The sequence below is a fragment of the Suncus etruscus genome, chromosome 1 (genome assembly GCF_024139225.1).
Source record: "Suncus etruscus isolate mSunEtr1 chromosome 1, mSunEtr1.pri.cur, whole genome shotgun sequence".
Classification (NCBI taxonomy): domain Eukaryota; kingdom Metazoa; phylum Chordata; class Mammalia; order Eulipotyphla; family Soricidae; genus Suncus; species Suncus etruscus.
In genome coordinates, this window is record NC_064848.1 from 182,978,626 (window position 1) to 182,998,247 (window position 19,622).

Here is a 19,622-nt window from a genome sequence, read left to right on the forward strand (position 1 = left end):
TCCGCCCACGGTGGCGGGGGGCCCTATCGCTGCGTCCGGCCGGCCGGGCCGGGCCTAGCAGGGGCGGGGCGGGAGGTGGCGCTCGCCCGCTCGCACACACGCGCGCACACACACACACACATACACACACGCACACACAGACTCACACATACGCACGCACGCACGCACGGAGCATCCTTCTCACCAGGTCTTCCCGGTGCAGCCCCGCCCGCGCCTCCTTGCTCTTCCCGCAAACCTCTGTCCTCCCTCCACGCCCCCTATCTCTCTCCCCGCCTCCCCCCTACTCCCCAGGATGGAGCCCGTGCAGCCAGCCCGGAGCCCCCCACGGCCGGGGTGACGGCCCCCCACTCTCCCGCCGCGCCCCCCGCCCCGGCACCATGGGCCTAAGGGGCTCCCGAGGCGCCGGACGTTGAAGATGACCGATGCTGGAGGTGAGGGGCCGGAATCCCCCAGAACCCCCTTTCTCTCCCCCCCACCCCCAGTTGCTGCTGCGAGTGGGTTGGGTTGGGTCGAAGCGGAGGGGCCTTTCTTCCCCCCCCCCCGTCCCCAGGGGGGCCGTCCGGTCTGAAAAGAGGGTCTTGCTGGCAGGGGAGCGGGTGGAGATGGGATGGGACTCGCCCCCCTAAATCCTTCCCCTCCCGCCCCCCACCCACCCCCAGTAGAAATTAATAAAAAAATAAATCTGTCTTGGGGGAGGGGGAGTCACTTAACTCCTTCCTGTCTGGGGAGAGAAACTCGCAGCCCTGCTGAGGAGGGAGGGAGGCCTGGACTTGTGGGGGTACCCGGAGTAGGGTGCTCACACTGGCTGTGAGACCCCCAGAGTCAGCACTGCTTCCCCCATCCGGTCCCCACCTCTGTTTTTCCTCTCCAGTCCTGGCCTTGTCCAGGACCACTTGGCTCTTGCTTTCTTTTCCTAGGGCGCTTTTCCTCTGGCTGCTCCTCTAAGGCTCTCCTCCCACCCCCACCCCCACCCCCGGTTCTCCTGGACCCCCTTCCTTGGGCCTCCCTCCCAGCCCTGGGGTCTCTCTGCTGCTTTCCTGCGAGGATGGGGGGGGGGGGCTGAGGTGATCATCTGCACTCTCCAACCTGTCTGCCCTTCTGTGAACCCTTTTCTTTCTCTCCCCTTCTCCTGGGCCCCCAAGAAGCTCTCTGAGCTCAGAGATGGCCAAAGGTTATGGTGCTTCTGAGATGCCTTTTTTTTTTTTTGGTGTGTGTGGGGCGGGGAGATAGTGGCCTGTAGCCTAGGTGCCAGGTTGTGTCCCCAGAAACAAGTTCGTTTTCACTTGGTGGCAGTTGCTTGGTTGTCTCGTGTAAGTGTGGAATCTGTGTTTGTGTGTTGATGAGTTTGTATGTGTGGTTGTATGTGAAGAGTTTGTGTGTGTGTGTGTGTGTGTGTATGAGAGAGAGAGAGAGAGAGAGAGAGAGAGAGAGAGAAGAAAGGAGGGAGAGGAGAGAGAGAAGGGAGAGAGAAGAGAGAGGAGGGAGAGAAAGTGGAAGAGGAGAGAGAAGGGAGAGAGAAGAGGGGAGATAGAAGAGAGAAGGGAGAGAGAAAAGAGGAGGGAGAGGAGAAAGTGAAAGAGGAGAGAGAGAAGAGAAGAGAGGGAGAGGAGAGAGGGAGAGGAGAAAGAGGGAGGGGAGAGAGAAGGGAGAGAGAGAAGAGAGAAGAGAGAGAGAAAAGAGGAGAGGAGGGAGAAGAGGGAGAGGAGAGGAGAGAGAGAGAGAGAGAAAGAGAGAGAGAGAGAGAGAGAGAGAGAGAGAGAGAGAGAGAGAGAGAGAGAGAGAGAGAGAGAGATTTGCCAGGCTGGGGCTCAGTTCTGAAGGGATGAGAGGGAGCCTCCTGGCTGTCCTGCTTGCCCAGGTCTCTACATTGTAGGAAGGATAGGACCCCAGGGACACACCCCAAGGTGTTGGCTGTTGTAAGGGGAAAAGAAAATGGGGCGCTGAATGATTTGCACAGGAGATCCCTGGAGTTTCTTGAAAGAAGCCTCCTCATGAAAGACCACCACAACCCCAGACACACCCCACTCCCACTTAGGGCCCAAGCTGGGACCTTCAATCCAGATCACATGGGACCTAGGAGAAGGCTCTGCCTAACATTCAGACAGCCTTCATCTGAAGGGGAGGCAGTTCTTTTTTTTTTCCCCTATTTTTTTGGGCCACACCCATTTGATGCTCAGGGGTTATTCCTGGCTATGCGCTCAGAAATCGCTCCTGGCTTGGGGGGACCATATGGGACGCCGGGGGATCAAACCACGGTCAGTCTTATGCTAGCGCTTGCAAGGCCGACACCTCACCTCTAGCACCACCTTTCTGGCCCCAAGGGGAGGCAGTTCTTTTTTTTTTTTTTTGGGGGGGGGGAGGCAGTTCTTAACCTTGGAGAGCCATTCTGATATGGGGAGAGTCCCTTGGTCCCTCCATTCAGAGAGAGTCCCCATTAGAAGCCAGCAGGGGCAAGGCTGGATTTCAAAAGCATGGAGGTAGCTCTAGAAGGGAAGAAGTGGCTCCCTAGGAGAGCTTTCTGGAGGAGTTGTCACTCACTGATCCTGGTCAGAGGAGGCTCAGCCACTGCAGGAGGAGTTTCTCTTTAATTTTTTTTTTTTGTATTTTGTTTTGGGGCCACACCCAGAGGTGCCCAGGGCTTTCTCCTGGCTCTGCACCCAGGAATTACTCCTGGTGGCACTGTGGGGACCATATGAGGTACTAGGACATTGGACATGTACAAGGCAAGCCTACCCTCGAGGAGGAATTTGGTTCTGTCTTAGAGACAGTCTTTCCCATCCATGCCTTTCCAGTGACAGATAATTCTGGGGCTCCTCCTTTATTTTGCAACTACCTAGAGGTCAAGAATGGCAGAAGGGTTCTGGTGGAATCCACATTTGGCCCCTCACTTACTTCCTTCCTACTTTCAGCCCTCAACCCTCAGCCTGTTTCCAAGCATTGTCTCCTAATCCTGGTAGTTGTGGCCCAATACCCTCCCTTAGTCCTTCTCTCTCCCCAGAATCATTCCCTTGGGAGCACCCTTCCTAAGGTGAGCACCCAGAGGCAGCCAGTAGGTTAAGATTAAGTTCTGCCTCTGATTTGCATGTCATTTTTTCCATCTGTAGAGTCACCTAGAATCCCAGTATGGAGGATAAGCATTTTTCATGTACTAGCAGAAGAGGAGAATTGGGGGTGGACAACAACCAAAAAATAGCAGACCTACAGGCCACTCTCTCCTTCTATCCTGAGGGGGAATAAATACATGGAAGAGCTCAGGGCCTTTGCTCATCTCACAGGGGTCTGAGAGTCAGAAGTCCCTGGAGATGGAAGGAAGAGTCAATACAGAAGGTTAGATGATTACTTTCTATGACACCAACTAGCGTTTGATTCCCTGCATCCCATATGGTTTCCTGAACCCACTAGGAATGATTTCTGAGTGCAGAGCCAGGAGCGATCCCTGAGCACGACTGGGTGTGGCCCTCTACCCCTCCCTTTTCACACCCCAAAATAAAAACAGCAAGCACAAAACCCTACAACAGAAGTCTTTAGAGAATGTATTTCAGCCATGCAGTGTGCCTGCCCCAAACTACCATGTGCTTTCCTTCCCCTAGGATTTCCTTGCCTTCTCCAACTCTCTCTCAGGTCCGGGCCTTGGGGATCCTGCAATCCCATATCTCCTGGGAAGCCTGCCCACCTCCATTCCTGCTACACAGGTCCTGGTTCCCTGCCTTACTCCATTTCGGTTCCTCAAAAAATCCACACCAGCCAGTGCCCAAACCCATCCACCCTTCTTTCCGACCATTTGAGATTCGTCTTGGAGACTGGCTGTTCTGGTTTTGCCTTGAGAACACCTCATCCTCTCTGGCATCTGTGAATCTGTCTGAGAAGACAGAGAGCTTCTGCGTCATGGAGAAGGAGTGTGTGTGCCCCTATTCAGGATGCCAACTTCCTGAGCAGCTCGTGTCTGGGAAGGCAGGGATGGAAGGCAGACAGGACTGTGTGATGGATTTGGAGGAGGTTTGGATGGACAGGGCCAGAAATTGGATGGGAGGATAGTTAGATGGATGAGTGAATAGATGGGAGAATGGGAAACTAGTGGGTTAATAAGTATCTAGGTAAGAGGATGGATGGATTGTTGGATAAACTGATAGATGGTCGAGTGGATGATAGATGGACGGTGAACTGATGGATGAATAAGCATATGGATAGATGTATGGTTGGACTAATGGATGGATGGGTGGATGATGCATGGACCAAAGAGAAACTTGTATTCTGCTCCTAATTTTGCAATTAACCTGATTAGCAATCTTGGGCCATTCATTCTCCCCTGTTGTTAATTTATTTGTAAAACATTGGTTTTCTTATCCATGTGATGATTCTCAGATTTGATGTCCCACAGTTCATGCTGAGCAGTGTTCAGGCAATGCTAATGTTGGGCAGGCCTAGAATGGGAATCAGCTCATTTTGCCCCAGCCCAAGCACATGCATGCATGCACGCGCGCGTACACACACACACACACACACACACACACACACACACACACAGATCTGGGTATGGTTCAGATGACTCCTCTTCTCAGAACTTCCAGATGAGTTCTGAGGGCAGGTGAGAGGCCTGAGGGCCCAGAGCAGGGACCCCTGGGCAGCCTCCTCACCTCCAGTGGGCACTGCTCATCCAAGTCTCTTTCCTTTCTTTTCCCCAGCCGTCCTGAGTCATGGCTTCCTCAAAACTCCGAGAAACCACCGATGAGGTTTTTGGTAAGTTCTGCACAGCCCTCTCATTACCAATGAATCAACATGGAATATTCCTTCCAAAACTGCCTGGGGAAGTTCTCTGAGGGGCTTCTGTATGTTTGTGTGTGTGTTGGAGAGGAGAATGGACTGACACCCTAAATCTTGGACACCTGCTAATGGTCATTGTGCTAATGACAAAAATCAGTCTTCCCATTTTATCAAGTGCTTGTCTCATGCCAGATACCAGGCTGGCACCCTATCTCTATTGGCAGTGCCAGTGACCCTCACAATAATGCTCAAAAGGGCATTATATATTATTATATATCATAATGGGAATGACTTACTTTAACAATAACAGAACCTGTGGGACTCAAACTCTAGTCTGCTCAGCTCCCTGTATGTGGATGTGCCTAGAACCCCACTGCACTGCACAGCACAGTCCACCATGAGAACCCAACCTGCCCGCTGAGGCCCATTGGGGTATAACTCCTTCTTTCACTCTTCCACCTGCATATTATTCATCTGTGCTGTCTCTCAGTTGTGTGGTCTAGAGAAGGAGCACTGGTCAGGGCAGAGCTCCCATAATGCACTGGTGGGAAGGCTGCTTCCCATCGGGAATGGGTGGCAGAGAAGGGGGCACAGGAAAGAGGAAGGATATGGAGGGGGAAGTGAGGACACAGGAGTAGCCCCTGTAAGCCCTTCCATATATGTGCCTAGCCTCCCCTTCTGCTTTCTTTCTTCCATTCTCTCTCCTCTTCCCTCCTGAGCTCCTCAGGGCTCTCCTGACAGCCTCTCATGCCCTGGCATTGCCAGGAATTGTAGGCTTCTGTGATACACTGCTTCCTCTTCTCCCCGGGTCTCTCTGGAGCTCCCCTCCATGGGCCCCAAGGTGGGAATGGCTTGCCTGAAGCCTGCACCAGGCCCCAGATCTGCCTCCTCTGGCTCTCCCCACTACTCTGCCCCCCTCCACCCTTCCTGTTTTCCTTCTCCCAACCTGCTGAGGTGGCCGCCTGCCCTGCCTGGCTTGCTTCCTGCTGCAAAAGGCAATGAAATATTCATGCCTCCTGCTGCCCAGGGGCTGGCTCACTCCCCGCTGGGGGGATATAGTGGGAAAGACAGACATACACAGACAGACAAGGGGAAAAGGGAGAAGACAGAGAGGGAGGAAGTTGCAGGGACCTGAGGAAAGGCTTGCCCCACCTACCTCAAGCTCCCTTGAAGCTCTTTACTCCCAGATCCTTTAAAGGAGGAGGACCTGGACCTGGGGAGCCTGAGGTAGGAGAAAAGTGTCTCATAGATGGATACTGTAGTTGGCACCAGCTGAGGGGCACAGGGGTAGCTGCTGCACCCTTAGCCATACCTTCCTCCCCTTTATTTGGTTCTTTGTTTTTGGGCTACACCCAATAATGCTTATTCCTGGCTCTGTGCTCAGAAATTACCCTTGGTGGATGCTTGGAGTTGAATCCGGGCTGGCTATGTGCAGGGCAAGCTCCCTACCCAGTATGCTATGGCTCTAGCCCATACTCCTTTCCTTTCTGGGCTTCCCTTTTCCCGGTCACCAGAATAGGACACACAGGCCACTCCACTGTATCTCTCTTTGGGAGGGTTAACTCTGTGTTTCGGAGGCAGGCTGCCCAGAACCCTACCCTGCTGGACACCTGCCAGATGCCCTCAGGCAAGTCAAGATGCCCATCCTGGGAGGGCACCTGCTTCCTCCAGGGCTGTGGGACATTTCAGAGCCAGTCAGGCAGCACAAGACTATGGCACAGCTTCGCAGCCTCTCCTGCTCAGGGCTTGCAGACATCAAAAGTGCAGAGAGACAGCAAAGGGGCCATGTCCTAATAACCATCCTATCTGTCAGTCATCTGACAAAACCTCTTCCCTCTCCAAGTCCCTGATGGATGCCCCTAGGCAGTGCCACAGTTGCTGGTGGGTCTGCTCAGCTCAGCTCAGCCAGGCCTGTCCACTCAGCTTGCAATGACTGGCCTCTAGATGAGGCTCCCGACTCCAGCCCACACTATATCTTTTTTTTTTTTTTTTTTGGTTTTTGGTTTTTGGTTTTTGGGTCACACCTGGCAGCGCTCAGGGGTTACTCCTGTCTCTACACTCAGAAATTGCTCCTGTTATTCCAGGATTTGAACCACTGTCCTTCTCTATGCAAGGCAAATGCCCTACCTCCATGCTATCTCCCCGGGCCCTCACACTATAACTTTACTCTTTTTGTATGTGTGTGAGGGGAAGGGACATCCCAAGTGGGATTCAGGAGATGAGGAGGGTGTCCTACTTGTGATTCTTTTTAGTTTGTTTTTTGGGTTTGGAGGCCATTTCCGGCAGCGTTCAGGGGTTACTCCTGGCTCTGCACTCAGAAATTGCCCCAGGCAGGCTTGGGGGACCATATGGGATGCTGGGATTCAACTTGGTGTCCGTCCTGTGTTGGCCAAGTGCGAGGCAAACGCCCTGCTGCTGTGCTATGGCTCCAGCCCCCTTTTTTTATTATTGTTTTTTGTTTTGGGGCCACACCCAGCGGCGCTCAGGGGTTACTTCTGGCTCTGCACTCAGAAATTGCTCCTGGCAGGCTCAGGGGACCAAATGGGTGCCAGGAATCTAACCTGGGTCCATCTTGTGTAGGCTGTGTGCAAGGCAAATGCCCTATCGCTTAGGCCCCCTACCTGCAATTCACCACCAATTGAGCTGTTGATTCAGTGCAAGGGACTGAGAATGTAGTGCTGCTTAGGTCTGCAGTGCTGGGTTACCTGCCCCATGCACCCCCACCCCAGCCATGCTCGGGCTGCTGGGATTTGAACTGAGTCAGAGCATGTGAGGTTCCTATCTGTTCCACCCTTCCTCCACACCTACTGTTGCTGCCATGACTTCGTTCCCACAATTAATCGGATTCTCTGGGGTTGCACACCAGGCCACATGTTTCAGTGTACTTGTTTCAGAGATCATACACTTTGGGGGTATCCCTGGGAATCCCACTTGGCTATGGGCAGTTCTGGGATGGAAACAAACAGGAAGTCCTCCATTTGCCCCTCTTTAGGCTCAATACTGTTCCCTAGGCCTTCGGGGCTCCATCACCTAGCACCTGCACCCACCCTCAGTGCTCCCTGTCCCAGCCATTGGACAAATCTCTCTGAGCTGCATTGCCAGGACATGTTCTAAAAACACCAAACAGGCCAAATGAAGTTTGACTTTGCTCTGTAACAGGAGCAATATATAGGGGTTAAGGAGTTTGCACCTGAGTTTGATCCCCAGCACCACATGTCCCCTGAGCACTTCTGGGGCACAGGATAGAGGAGAGGTACCTTCTGCCCAGGACAGAAAGGAGGGAGACCCAATGAGCAAGGGGGTGGGGCCAGGTATACTCGTCAACCCTTGCAGGCATCTGAGTCCCATCTGTTCATCTCCATCCTGGTTCTGGGAGTTTGATTTGTGCCACCCCAGGTGAGCCTCTACTCTGCTGTGCCAGGTATCCCCTCCCTCCCTTGCCCTCAGACTTGTGCAATCTCCCACTCACAACCCTTTCCTCCCCATCAGTGGGCCGAGCGTGCAGCTGGCCACAGGAAAGGAGGGAACTCACCTTGGCAGCCAGACATGGGGAGTGGAGGAGGGTAACAGAAGTGGGGAGGAGGGAGCTTGTGGGTGTAGTTGAGCTATCCCCACCACCTGCCTGGGGGATGCCCCAGCAACTGCTCACAGGTGGGAAAGCTGAAGCCTGGATCCATGGCTTCCCACCTAAGGTGCAGGACTGTCCAGTGGTGACTCCAGGTTTCCATCTGGCCATGGTGCCATGAGGTCCATATGGGTTGAAGGAGGGACTTGGAACCCTGAGAGGCTTTGCACCAAGCCATAGAGAGAAGCATGGACCTTATTGAAGCCTTTGGGAATGCCACCACAAGCAGGTAGCTCAGAGGGGTGGAGCACATGCCTGGTCCACACAACGACCTGAAATCAGTCCCTCCAGCACTGTGGGGTGTGGCCCTGATGACCCCAAATCACTGTGCCTGAGAACCAAATTTTCTTTTTTCTTTTTGGGCCATATCCAGCGATGCTCAAGGGTTACTCCTGACTCTCAAACTCTCAAGCCTGCACTGGGTTGACGTACAGCTAGGGTGGTCTCCCCGAAACAGAACAAGCAGGAGAGTATAGGACATGCTGACAAAGTGAGAGAAGCAACTTTGAAGTTGGTTCTCACTGGCAGGACAAAGAAGGGGGGACGATGCTGAGGCAAATTCCCCAATGTCAGGATGGGGTGAGGGGATGGGGGCTGATGTGAAGGCCTAAGGGAAGGGAGAGGCTGATTTCCTGAGCCTGAGGAAGATAAATCAACAGGTCATCATGCTCTGTCTCAGAGGTTGTTTCCTGACTGTTGGGGCAAAATTCAATCCCAACAAATGTAGGGGCTAACAATGCCCTGGTAAAAAGGATGTGAGAGAGAGGGAGGGAGGAGAGAGAGAGAGAGAGAGAGAGAGAGAGAGAGAGAGAGAGAGAGAGAGAGAGAGAGAGAGAGAGAGCGCACAAAGGGGCTAAGCAACATTTAATGAGACCACAGACCTTCACACACACACACACACACACACACACACACACACACACACACACACACACACACCACAGCACAGCACAAAGCACAAAGACAGAGAGCAAGTAAGACACCACACAACCCAGCACAGTAGCAGTGATTGCAGCATCAGGAGCTAAGCAGGCAGGCAAGCAGGAGGCAGAATCTGGACTTGATTCACTGCAATTGCAGCTTCTGGCTGGTAGGTAGGCAGACCCTCTACACCCCTAGGCCAATAGGCTTCCTCAGACCAGAAGGCAGGCTCGGGCTCTCTTTAGAACCCCCCAAGCCTTATATAGACTTGGCCCAACAGTCCCAAGGCATCAGTTCACAGTTAGGGGAAGTCTGTTAACTGACAGACTTCAGTTAAAGAAGAAAGAGGCTTATGGCAGAGGGCCATGGGGCTGAATTCCTACACTGAGCACCTACTGTGTGCTGGGCAAGTGTGAGCCTTGGTGAGAGCCAGGACCTGCAGATGGAAATACTTGTTCTCCCAGAGCACATGCTCCTGGGGCAGGGAGAGTGGAAATTCATTGGGGAGAAGGAAGTTAGTGGACCAAAGCATGGAGAAAGAATTGGTGAGGGGAGGTGGAGAGAGTACATCGGGGAGGGCACTTGCCTTGCACATGGCCAGTTCATGTTGGATCCCCAGCACCCCTTAGAGTCCCCTAAGCTCCACCAGGAGTAATGCTTGAGCACAGAGACAGGAGTAAACCCTAAACACTGTCAGGAGTGGCCAAAAAAAAAAAAAAAGGCAAAAGGATCTTGAGGAAGAATAGGGGTACATGTGGGGAGGTGTGTTGGGCAGGGAAGGCCTCTAATGAGACCTTTTTATTTATTTATTTGGTTGGTTATTTTTTTTGGGGGGGTTTGGGCCACACCCGATGATGCTCAAGGGTTACCTTCTGGCTATGCGCTCAGAAATCACTCCTGGCTTGGGGAGACCATATGGGACGCCGGGGGATCAAACCGAGGTCCGTCCTACGCTAGTGCTTGCAAGGCAGACACCTTTCTAGCGCCACCTTCCCGGCCCTATTTGGTTGGTTTTTGGGCCACAACCAGTGGTGTGTATGGATTATCTTGGCTCCTCACTCAGAAATCACTTATGGTAGGCTCAGGGGACCATATGGGATACTGGGGATTAAACCCGGGTCAGCTGTGTGCAGGGCAACACTCTAGCCACTGTTCTATTGCTCTGGTCCCTCTGGTGAGACCTTTTTAGTTGGTTTGTTTTGGGGTCACACCGCTGATGCTCAGGAGTTACTCCTGGCTCTGTGTTGTGGGCCAAACCTGTTCGCAAGACGCCAGCGCCTGCAAACAGATCCTTCGTGGAGTTTCGGGAAAAATCCGTGGGGAGAGAGTGGGTACACGGACGGCGAACGACGGAAAATATGTTGTAGAAATGAATGAAACCACACAGATAGTATGGGGACTCAACGTTATCAAGAAACGAGAGACAAATTTATTTTTTAAGCTGGCAGCTTTTAAAGGTTGGAAGGCAGATGCAGATTCTAGGCATCAAAGAGGCTGGGAAAAGAATGAAGGACTCTAGCTTAAATTAGCATATAAAAGAGTTGAAACTGAAGGTGAAAAAAGGCAGGTTGTTTTGGGTTTGCTAGTTTTGGGTAAAACAGAAGGAAAAAGGTAATTTACAGGTGGACTGTTTCAGAGTTTCGGGGAAACACTGAAAATTACAGAGGAAAACTGAAAATTGCTTCACTCATGAGCTAAGTGTTAGGAAAAACCTGAATTTAGGCGCCAAGGTAGCAAAAATTACAGGGAGCTATTAAATGGGAGACTTTTGGCTGTTTGATTGCTGTTCTAGTTAGAAAGAATTTACTAAGGCCTGATTTCTAATAAAGGTTTAAAATAAAGAGAGAAATAGTTACAGCCCTTATGAAATTATGTCCAAATAATCCACGCAAAGGGTCAAGTGATTTTGACTGCTTTTTGCGGGCCTTTTTGGCAGATAATTTCTTTTTTGAGGAGAGCACTACACTTTCATGTGTGCCTCTCCTGAGTGGGGTGTAGCCGCTCTGTGCTCAGAAGTTGCTCCTGGCAGGCTCGGGGGACCATATGGGATGCTGGGGTCCATCCTGTGTTGGCTGCGTGCAAGGCAAAGGCCTTACCATTGTGCTATAGCTCCAGCCCCATTTGGTGAGACCTTTAAGCCAAGAACGGAAGTAGGTGAGACTGGATGCAGGCAGGGCTGGGCACAAGGGATGGGGGGGCGAGGTAGGCAGGGAACTAGGGCCGATGAGGTGGCAGGACTGAATGAGCAATGGCTCCAAGAAAAAGGGTGCAGAGCCTGCAGAATGGACTCCCCAGAATTGGACTCTCAATGCGTGGGTGCTTTAGAAACAGGTCATATCAGGATCACTTGGGCTGGGTACAGGGATAGGACAGCTCAGCCTGAAGGCTTTCCTGATAATCCAAGCGAGAAGGGTGGGGGCTGGGAAGCAGGCAGAAATATCTGGAGCACAGACTGCCTGTGGAGCTCCAGGGATCCCAGCCTGGCATGGTCCCCTGGGCACTAAAAAAATAGAGATTCACATGGCGACTTGACCCAGGAGATGTGAGGGATTCCCCTCTTTCCCTGTCTGTGGCTGTGTCTGCCTGAGCCTGGCTCTATCACACACAGGAGGGAGAGACCAGCATGAGGCTACAGGGCCTCCATGTGGTCTTGGGAGCCTGCCCCCACCCCCCCAGCCTCCAACCCCTTGCAGCCCCTCTTGGCTTCCTCTCAATCCAGGAGTCTACACTCCTGGGCCCCTGGATTCTTCTTAATCGAATTCAAATTATCATACCACTTCCCCATGAATGTTTTAGTATGTTTCGACGTGTTTGGAGATGCAGAGCTAACAGAAATTGCTGGTAGTGGGGAGAGGGGGGTCGGGGATGGCTCAGGGCTGGGGGCCGATGGGAGTATTGGCACTGCAACTCAAACAGGATGAGGGGTCAGCTTTGAACTAGGAGCATTTCACATTCAGCTAGAGGTGTCAGTAGGCAGCCAGGCACTTAAGTGGGCTGCAAGGATCAGCTGGGAATGGGGGTGTCTGGGGAACACTGGGACTCTCTCTGAGTCAAAGGACAGAGAGACTTGTGTGAGATGAGGTGGGCTGAGTTGAAGGGTTGGAGTCAGTCTTTGAGCTGAGTTGAGGGTCCAGGGACCTTGGATGGCATGAGAGGGGCCTGGGTTTGGAATTCGGGTAGGGGGAGAGGCTGGGGAACTCATGCGGTATGTGGGGGTGACTCCGGGAGTCAGAAGCCAGGGATAGAGGGGTGAGCATGAGTCACACAGGGGGCCCCTAAATGAGGAAGGAAGGCCTTCACACACACACACACCCCAGGACTGTCTGTTGGAAGGCCCCAATGTGAGGTTCAGGGACACTTCAGAGCAAGGGTTCTGGGTGAGACAGCAACAGAGACAAGATGGAGCAATGGCAAAAAATGTTCTACATTCGTGTTGCTGACCTCTGGGACTGAGTCCAGGACCAGAGAAATAGATGTCAAGGAACTGTGGGTGTCCCCACCCCCTTACCTCCACTCCCATGCTCATTGATAGGAGCAACTCCCTCTGTGCCAGTTCAGCATGGAGCTTTGCAGAAACTCACTAATATGGAGACTGTGGCCTTGGTATTACCTCTGGCCAGCATGCCCTCATACATCCTGAGCCCCATGATCTTGCCAATGCTACCTGCTTTCCCACCAGGAGACCTCACCATGGGTGGGGTGCTTGGCCACATATGTTGTCTGGGGTACATGGTGTCTAAGCACATGTCGCATTTCTCCTCTTGAAATGTACAGTTTCATGCTTTCCTACTTTCTCTTTGGGCTGTGTACCAGGATTCTCTCCATCTTTGGAGAAGTCCACACTCCCCTTCCTTAGAACCTCTAAATAAAAATGTGTTTTATACTGAGAGGGGGAATAGAAGGGGGAGAGAGAGAGAGAGAGAGAGAGAGAGAGAGAGAGAGAGAGAGAGAGGGAGGGAGGGAGGGAGGGAGGGAGGGAGGGAGGGAGGGAGAGAGAGAGGGAGAGAGAGAGAGAGAGAGAGAGAGAGAGAGACCATCTCTTTGGCTATGAAGTACATGCTAGGCCACCCTACGTGGGCCCTGAGTTTAGAGGAGGAGTGTGTGATGATAGGCATGAGTTTTTTTGTTTTGCTTGTTTCTGTTAATGGTTTGGGCCACATCTGGCAATGAGCAGGGCTTATACTCCTGACTGCACTCAGCGAAGACTCCTGGAAGGGCTCAGGGAAATATAGCTAGGGAGTGAATCTGGTTTGGACACATGCAAAGCAAGTGCCCTACTTGCTGCCCTACCATACCAGCTGAGGTGTTTTCTGTGGCTTCTGTGGGAGCCAGCTCAGGCTCCAGCCCTTGCTGCCCTAGTTTGACCCTGTAATGGCTCTGGAGCTGCCCCTCCCCTTGCCAGAATCGCAGGAACCTGCCTTGCCCGTCTCTTCCCTTGCTAAATCCACCTAGGGCTGAGACCAGTTCGGGTATGACTTCTTCCCACCTAGGAACATGGGAGCTGTACCAGTTCCTGCCTTTGATGCATGTGCTCCCTAGTTGGCTCCCTGGTAGACCCTGGCTTCCTTCTCCCTGGTGTCAAATGCCTGCTCCCTTCAGGGCAGTGATGTAGTGAATTCTGGGTCTGCTGTCTGTGCTCATACACCAAGTGTTTGTTTTCCCCTCCTGCCTGCAGATCTGGACTTGGCCGTGCCTGAGACCGTCAGGCTGGACAGCAGTCTACACAAGGCCCGGGCGCAGTTGCTGGCCAAAGGCCGGAGACACCGGCCCTCGCGCTCCAGGCTTCGGGATAGTGCCAGCTCCGCAGAAGATGGGGAAGGCTCTGATGGGCCAGGGGGCAAGGTGAGGGCCCACACCCTTATAGATCTGCCCCATCCACCCCTTCCCACTCCTGCAGGGAAATCCCCCCTCTCTTCACTACTGGCCAGATCTCTGACAGCAGAATCGAATGCACAGTAACCACCGAATTCACCTCCAGCTCCTTATCCTTGTGGAGGAAGGTAGCTGCTAGGACAGTTGCACAGATGGGGAAACTGAGGCCTCATACGCTTAGGAGCAAAGTCCCACAACAGGTGAAGGACACGGGGTTCAACCCAGGACTGTCACAGAGTCCTGGTCCTCCACTAACTGCCAGGCAGGTGTCCCTAGCATGCACCTTTTAGAAACACGATGAACTTTACAGAGTGAAGACACTGGGAGAGCAGGGCTGGCCCTGAGTGACTCCCCCAAACCCTACCCCGCAGGTGACAGATGGCTGTGGAAGCCCCCTGCACCGGCTGCGGTCGCCTCTGCACTCTGGCCCCGGGTCCCCTGCAGGGGGCTCTTTCTGCCTGGAGCCTCCGGGGTTGCGGCGCAGCGTGGATGAGGACGAGGCGCCCCCCTCGCCGCTGGCGCGCTACCGGCCCCTGCACAACGCCGCCTCGCATGAGGGCCTAGCCGCCGCTTCCAGCTCCCCGCCGCGCTCCGCACCCTCCTCCGACAGCTCCCCGAGTTTCGTGCGCCGCTACCCGCGCGCGGAACCGCACAGCGAAGGTGAGCGGCGGTCGGCGGGGCGCCCCCTGCGGGAGTGTTCTGGAACTGCAGCGGTACCGCCCGCCCCGGGGATGGACCGACCTTCCCAGGGATGGGAAGGATGGGAGGATGCAGATGAGGAGAGGAAGCAAGACGGAGGGACCAGAGGATAGGATGGCACAGAGGGGAGAGCATCTGCCTTGCCCGCGGCCGAAGCGGTGTGGGAACTGGGTCACGCAAGCCCAAAGGAGTCTTTGTCGTGGGGTTTGCAGTTTCAGGGAGAAATCATCTAAGTGATTCTAGTTTGGGAGAAAACCAAATTCTGGCTGTTAATAGCTGCAAGGAGCCAGAGATAGCATGGAGGTAGGGCATTTGCCTTGCATGCAGGAGGGTGGTTCGAATCCCAGCATCCCATATGGCTCCCCCCCCCCTTGCCTCCCCAAGCCTGCCAGGAACGATTTCTGAGCGTAGAGCCAAGAGTAACCCAAGTGCTGCCGAGTGTGACCCAAAAACACAAGAAATAGCTGCAAGCTGTAATCAGTGTAATGCCAGAAACATAACTGGTGGTGAGAGGGCATGTAGGCTACTCTGAAGAAACGGCAAGTGAGAAATCGGTCCACAAAGACTCCTAATAGCAGGGCTGGAGAAATTGTACAATGGGTAAAGGCGCTTGCCTTTCAGCAGACCTGGATTCAATCCCCAGCACTGCTAGGAATGATCCCTGAGCAGAAATAGGATTAAGCCCCAGGCAAAACTAGGACAAAACAAAAATTGATATTGGGGTCTGGAGAGATGGCTCAAAGGGTTGAGTGCAGGCTTTGCATGTGGGAAGCCAGGTTTAATCCCTACCACCTTATGGTACCCTGAGGAATCAAGGAATGAACCCCTGAACTACAATGGATGTGATCCCCTCAAAAAACTCCTGATAGTGGAAGTGGCCCAACCTCCCCAGCCTGGTTTGTTTCAGTGATTGTAAAACTTTAACAAACATCCTGCTAGGTCTTGGCAACAGGCAGTGATTTTAGCCTCATATTTAAGATAAAGAAAACTTAAGAGTTTGAGTGACCTGCTCAAACTTGGGGTCACACAACTGGTGAAGGTCTGAGAGGCTGGTGTTAGATACCAGCTTAAGAGGTTTTCTTGGTTCAGGAAACACTCAAAGGGCTGAGTGCTTGCTTCCATCATGAATGACTGCCTAGCACCCCAAAGTTTGGCTCCCCAATGACAAAAGGATTTTTGGCACCTCCCCTGGCAGCAGGAGGTGGCTTGTCTTAGCCACACACAAGCAGTTTCCTTCCCTCTGTTCTCCCCAAGATGACAGCCGTGGTGCCAGTCCACCAGAACCTGCCAGTCCCACCATCGGCCTGGACAAGAAGACTCGCCGGAAGTTCCTGGACCTGGGGTGAGTGGAGAAAGGGCCTGACCAGAGACTTGCAATGCAGGGTGCAGGATAGCACAGACCCTCTCCCCTGTCCCCCTTCCCGCAGGGTCACCTTACGCCGAGCATCGAGTAAGAGCCGCAAGGAGAAGGGCAGTAACCGGCTGTCCATGGGCAGCAGGTAGGACCCGTCACTTTGTGCCTGGCTGCCCACTTGCCACTCCCCATACCCACCATGGCACTTCCTTTGCAGGGAGTCAGTAGAGGGCTCCAGCAGATCAGGAGGTTCCCCGTTCCTGCCCTTCTCCTGGTTCACAGACAGCGGCAAGGGCTCAGCTTCCTCAGGCAGCACCACATCCCCTACCTGCTCCCCCAAACATGAGGGCTTCAGCCCGAAGAAGTCAGCTTCACAGGTGAGCCCCTACATCCCTGTTCCTGCCCTGATGCCTTGGCCAGTGGGGCTTGGGCTGGCACCTGAGCCTTCCTGGGCACCCAGGTATGGAGCCCACTCTGCCCAGTCCAGGGATTGGGCTCTGCTGCTGTTCCTGCTGTGCTAATGGGGCAGACTTCTGACAGCTGGGAATCAGGGGTGCATGCCCCCCCCCCCATGCATGCCTCCCTCCTAACCTCCCCATCCCCATCCCTGTCCTGGGTATTGGGTTCCTAGATGAAGACAGCAAAGGTCTTTAGCCAGCTCACAGAATCAGAAGCACTAGGAACTTGAGCCAGGCACTTGCAAGCAAAGGGCAGGGTTCTGAGCTGGAGGATGTGAAGCCCCTCCTGAGACTGCCCCTTCCTGCGTGTGAGTCCTAGGTGCCCCCAAATCTCAGGTCCGGATGCCGCACCATGAACCACATGGCCTGTGTGCCAGCCTAGTTCCTTGCTCTGTGCCTGGGGCAGCCAGACTGGGACTGAACTCCAGCACCATCTAGATGGGGTGGTGGGTTGGGGAGGAGCCACTTGAACTGGGACCCAGCTCTCCCCTCCTGTCTAGGAATCCACCCTGAGTGATGACTCCACACCTCCCAGCAGCAGCCCTAAGATCCCAGGAGGGCCCAGGCAGGAGGCCAAGTGCTCCTACCCCTACCACACACTGTCCCAGTCTTCTGATGAGGTGAGTACTTAACCTGGCTTTCCTTCGGCCAGCCATGTGTACCTTGCCGGGGCCTCCCCTCACTCTCCTGTTCTTGCTCAGTTTCTGGAGGAGCCACTCCCTGCCGTGCACCACTGGACCAGTCAGCAGGTGGGCCAGTGGCTGGGCAGCCTACACTTGGAGCAGTATGCTGCCGAGTTTGCTGCACGCCAGGTGGACGGGCCACAGCTGCTGCAGCTGGACGGGAGCAAGCTAAAGGTATGTGTGGGGTGCTGAGGCTGCCCCGAGAACCACCACCCTGACCTCCTTGTTCTCCACAAAGCCATAGCCCAGAGACCTTTGACCTCTAGGAAGAGTTCTTGGTGGTGGTGGTGGAGGTGGGGGAAGGTCCCAGTCTTCAGTTCGACCTTCAAGCTCCAGCCCAGTTCTCTGGGTCGACCTTGACCTCCAAGGCTGCTGAAAGTGCTGGCACCAGCTCCTGGAAGCAGCTTGGAGCCTGGTGGTTGTGGAGGAGCGGGGAGAGGGTCTCTGAGCTCATTCTATGGGGTCTGTTTCCTCTGCTGAACTGCTAGAGAAGATCTGGGTGTGTGTGTGTGTGAAGGAACCCTGGGGTATTGGGCAGTGAAGGACTCAACCCCAGGATAGAGCTTAGTGCCCAACTCAGTGCTGGCCTTCCCACACCTCCATTCCCAGTCTTGCTCGAGGGCTCTGTACCTGGGGGTTTGTGGGGAGCAGAACATAGGCGGCCCTAGGAACCCTTCTCTCCCCGCCTCGTTTCTCCCCAGAGCCTGGGGCTCAGCAGTTCGCATGACCGGGCGCTGGTGAAGCGGAAGCTGAAGGAGCTTGCAGCAGCAGCGGACAAGGAGCGCAAGGCCCAGGAGAAGGCGGCGCGGCAGCGCGAGAAGGTCCGGCGCCGTGAGCGGGAGCAGGAGGCCAAGAAGAGCTAAAGGGCAGCACCCTGGCCTCACCCCGGCCTTCCCCACCCACATCCCCCAGAAGGGAAACCCCAGGGAGAGGGCCCGGTAATGCTCCGACTACAAGGCCCTTGGCACAGAGATAGATCCTGGTGTAGGCGGCTCTAGGCAGCCAACCCAGAAAGCACTCCCTCTGCCCCTACCCTCAGGCCCCTGAGGTGCAGAGGCTGCTGCCCTGGCCCCCACAGGAGTGGGTAAAGTCATTCTTCTGCACTGGTGGCTGCAGGTTGAGAGGGGCCAGTGCACTGCAGGGAGCCCCCAGTCCATGCCACGGCAGCCTAGTGGTCCCACGGGACTGCACAAGGACTCTGGGAGGACGGATGGACAGAGCCTCCCCACCCTGCCCTGTGCCAGGGATTACTTAGGGAAGAGAATGTGTGAATGTGAGAGTTGGTGGCCATTGAGGACTCCCCCAACCTGGTGGAGCTGAGGGGTTCCGGAAGGACCAGAAGGGTTAATAGCCCTTGCCTGGACCTCTGTGGACTTCAGAATGTACCCAGTAGATTCTGTTCCCAGCCGGGGCCTCTGGACCGGTGGGGTCTGTCTTGCCACACTGATAACATCTGTCCTTGTAGGAGGCTGACTACGTATATAGGTGGGCCCACAGGTAGCTCAGTGAGGGGGCATTTGGTTGAGTGACTAGTAGGATCGGGGTTCTGAACAGAGCCCCCACCTCCTCCTACCCGCCTGGAGCTGAGGGGAGGGACCAATGCATGTTGACGCCCCTTCCTGCCTAGGGCTGTGGCTGGGGGGCCACTACCCCACCCCTAGGATTGGACCCTTCTCCACTGCTTGTGCTGGGAGGGGGCTTAGGAGAATGTGGGGACACGGGCAGCACTTAGGCCCAGTGGAGGGGCCAGTGGGAGGCCGGCAGGTGTCAGAAGCGAGCGGGGCACCTGCTGCATGTGGAGGGGAGATGGTACTCGATTTCTTTCAATAAACACGTAGGACGTGCCAGCGCCTGACCTCTTGTCTGCTCCCATGGGGTACAGGGCAGAGATGGGCATGTGGTGTGAGCGTGGCATGCTGACTATCAAGTGTCTGGGGTGTCCCGGTGGGTGATGGATGGCGCGGAAAGCAGCCAAGCAGGCTTCACTGTCTCCTCTTTACTGTGCATACCCCTGCCCGGCAAAGGGGAGGCTGCAACTCAACCCCCTGCTTGGAGAGGGGACACGTCGGGCTACAAAACTACCTATGTACAGAGCGAGCGAGCTAGAGAGGAGAGGCCCCAGCCCCACATATGGCTGGGTAGGGGCAGGGCTGGAGCTCAGGTGCCACAGGGGTGCGAGGTGGGCACAGAAGGGAGGACATGCAGGGAGGGGCCTGGGATGCCTTCGGTGTCTGCCCAGCTCCTCTGTG

The 19,622-nt window shown here is 54.5% G+C and overlaps 1 protein-coding gene across 1 annotated transcript; it reads left to right on the plus strand.

The window, feature by feature from the left end:
* Positions 1-275: 275 nt before the first annotated feature.
* SAMD14 (sterile alpha motif domain containing 14) lies at positions 276-19,220 on the plus strand. The gene is made up of 10 exons (XM_049780110.1): positions 276-431; positions 4,683-4,737; positions 13,983-14,149; positions 14,551-14,839; positions 16,133-16,220; positions 16,306-16,377; positions 16,450-16,609; positions 17,191-17,310; positions 17,392-17,547; positions 18,075-19,220. The coding sequence occupies exons 2-10, from the start codon at positions 4,695-4,697 to the stop codon at positions 18,234-18,236; spliced, it is 1,257 nt and encodes a 418-aa protein (XP_049636067.1). The 5' UTR covers positions 276-431; positions 4,683-4,694; the 3' UTR covers positions 18,237-19,220.
* Positions 19,221-19,622: the final 402 nt, after the last annotated feature.

Bases quoted from the DNA above. Each gene is read 5' to 3' on its own strand.
- SAMD14 (XM_049780110.1), top strand. From the start codon at position 4,695: ATGGCTTCCTCAAAACTCCGAGAAACCACCGATGAGGTTTTTG. The intron at 14,840-16,132 runs GTGAGCGGCGGT...GTTCTCCCCAAG, and splicing joins CGCGGAACCGCACAGCGAAG to ATGACAGCCGTGGTGCCAGT. The intron at 16,221-16,305 runs GTGAGTGGAGAA...CCCTTCCCGCAG, and splicing joins CGGAAGTTCCTGGACCTGGG to GGTCACCTTACGCCGAGCAT.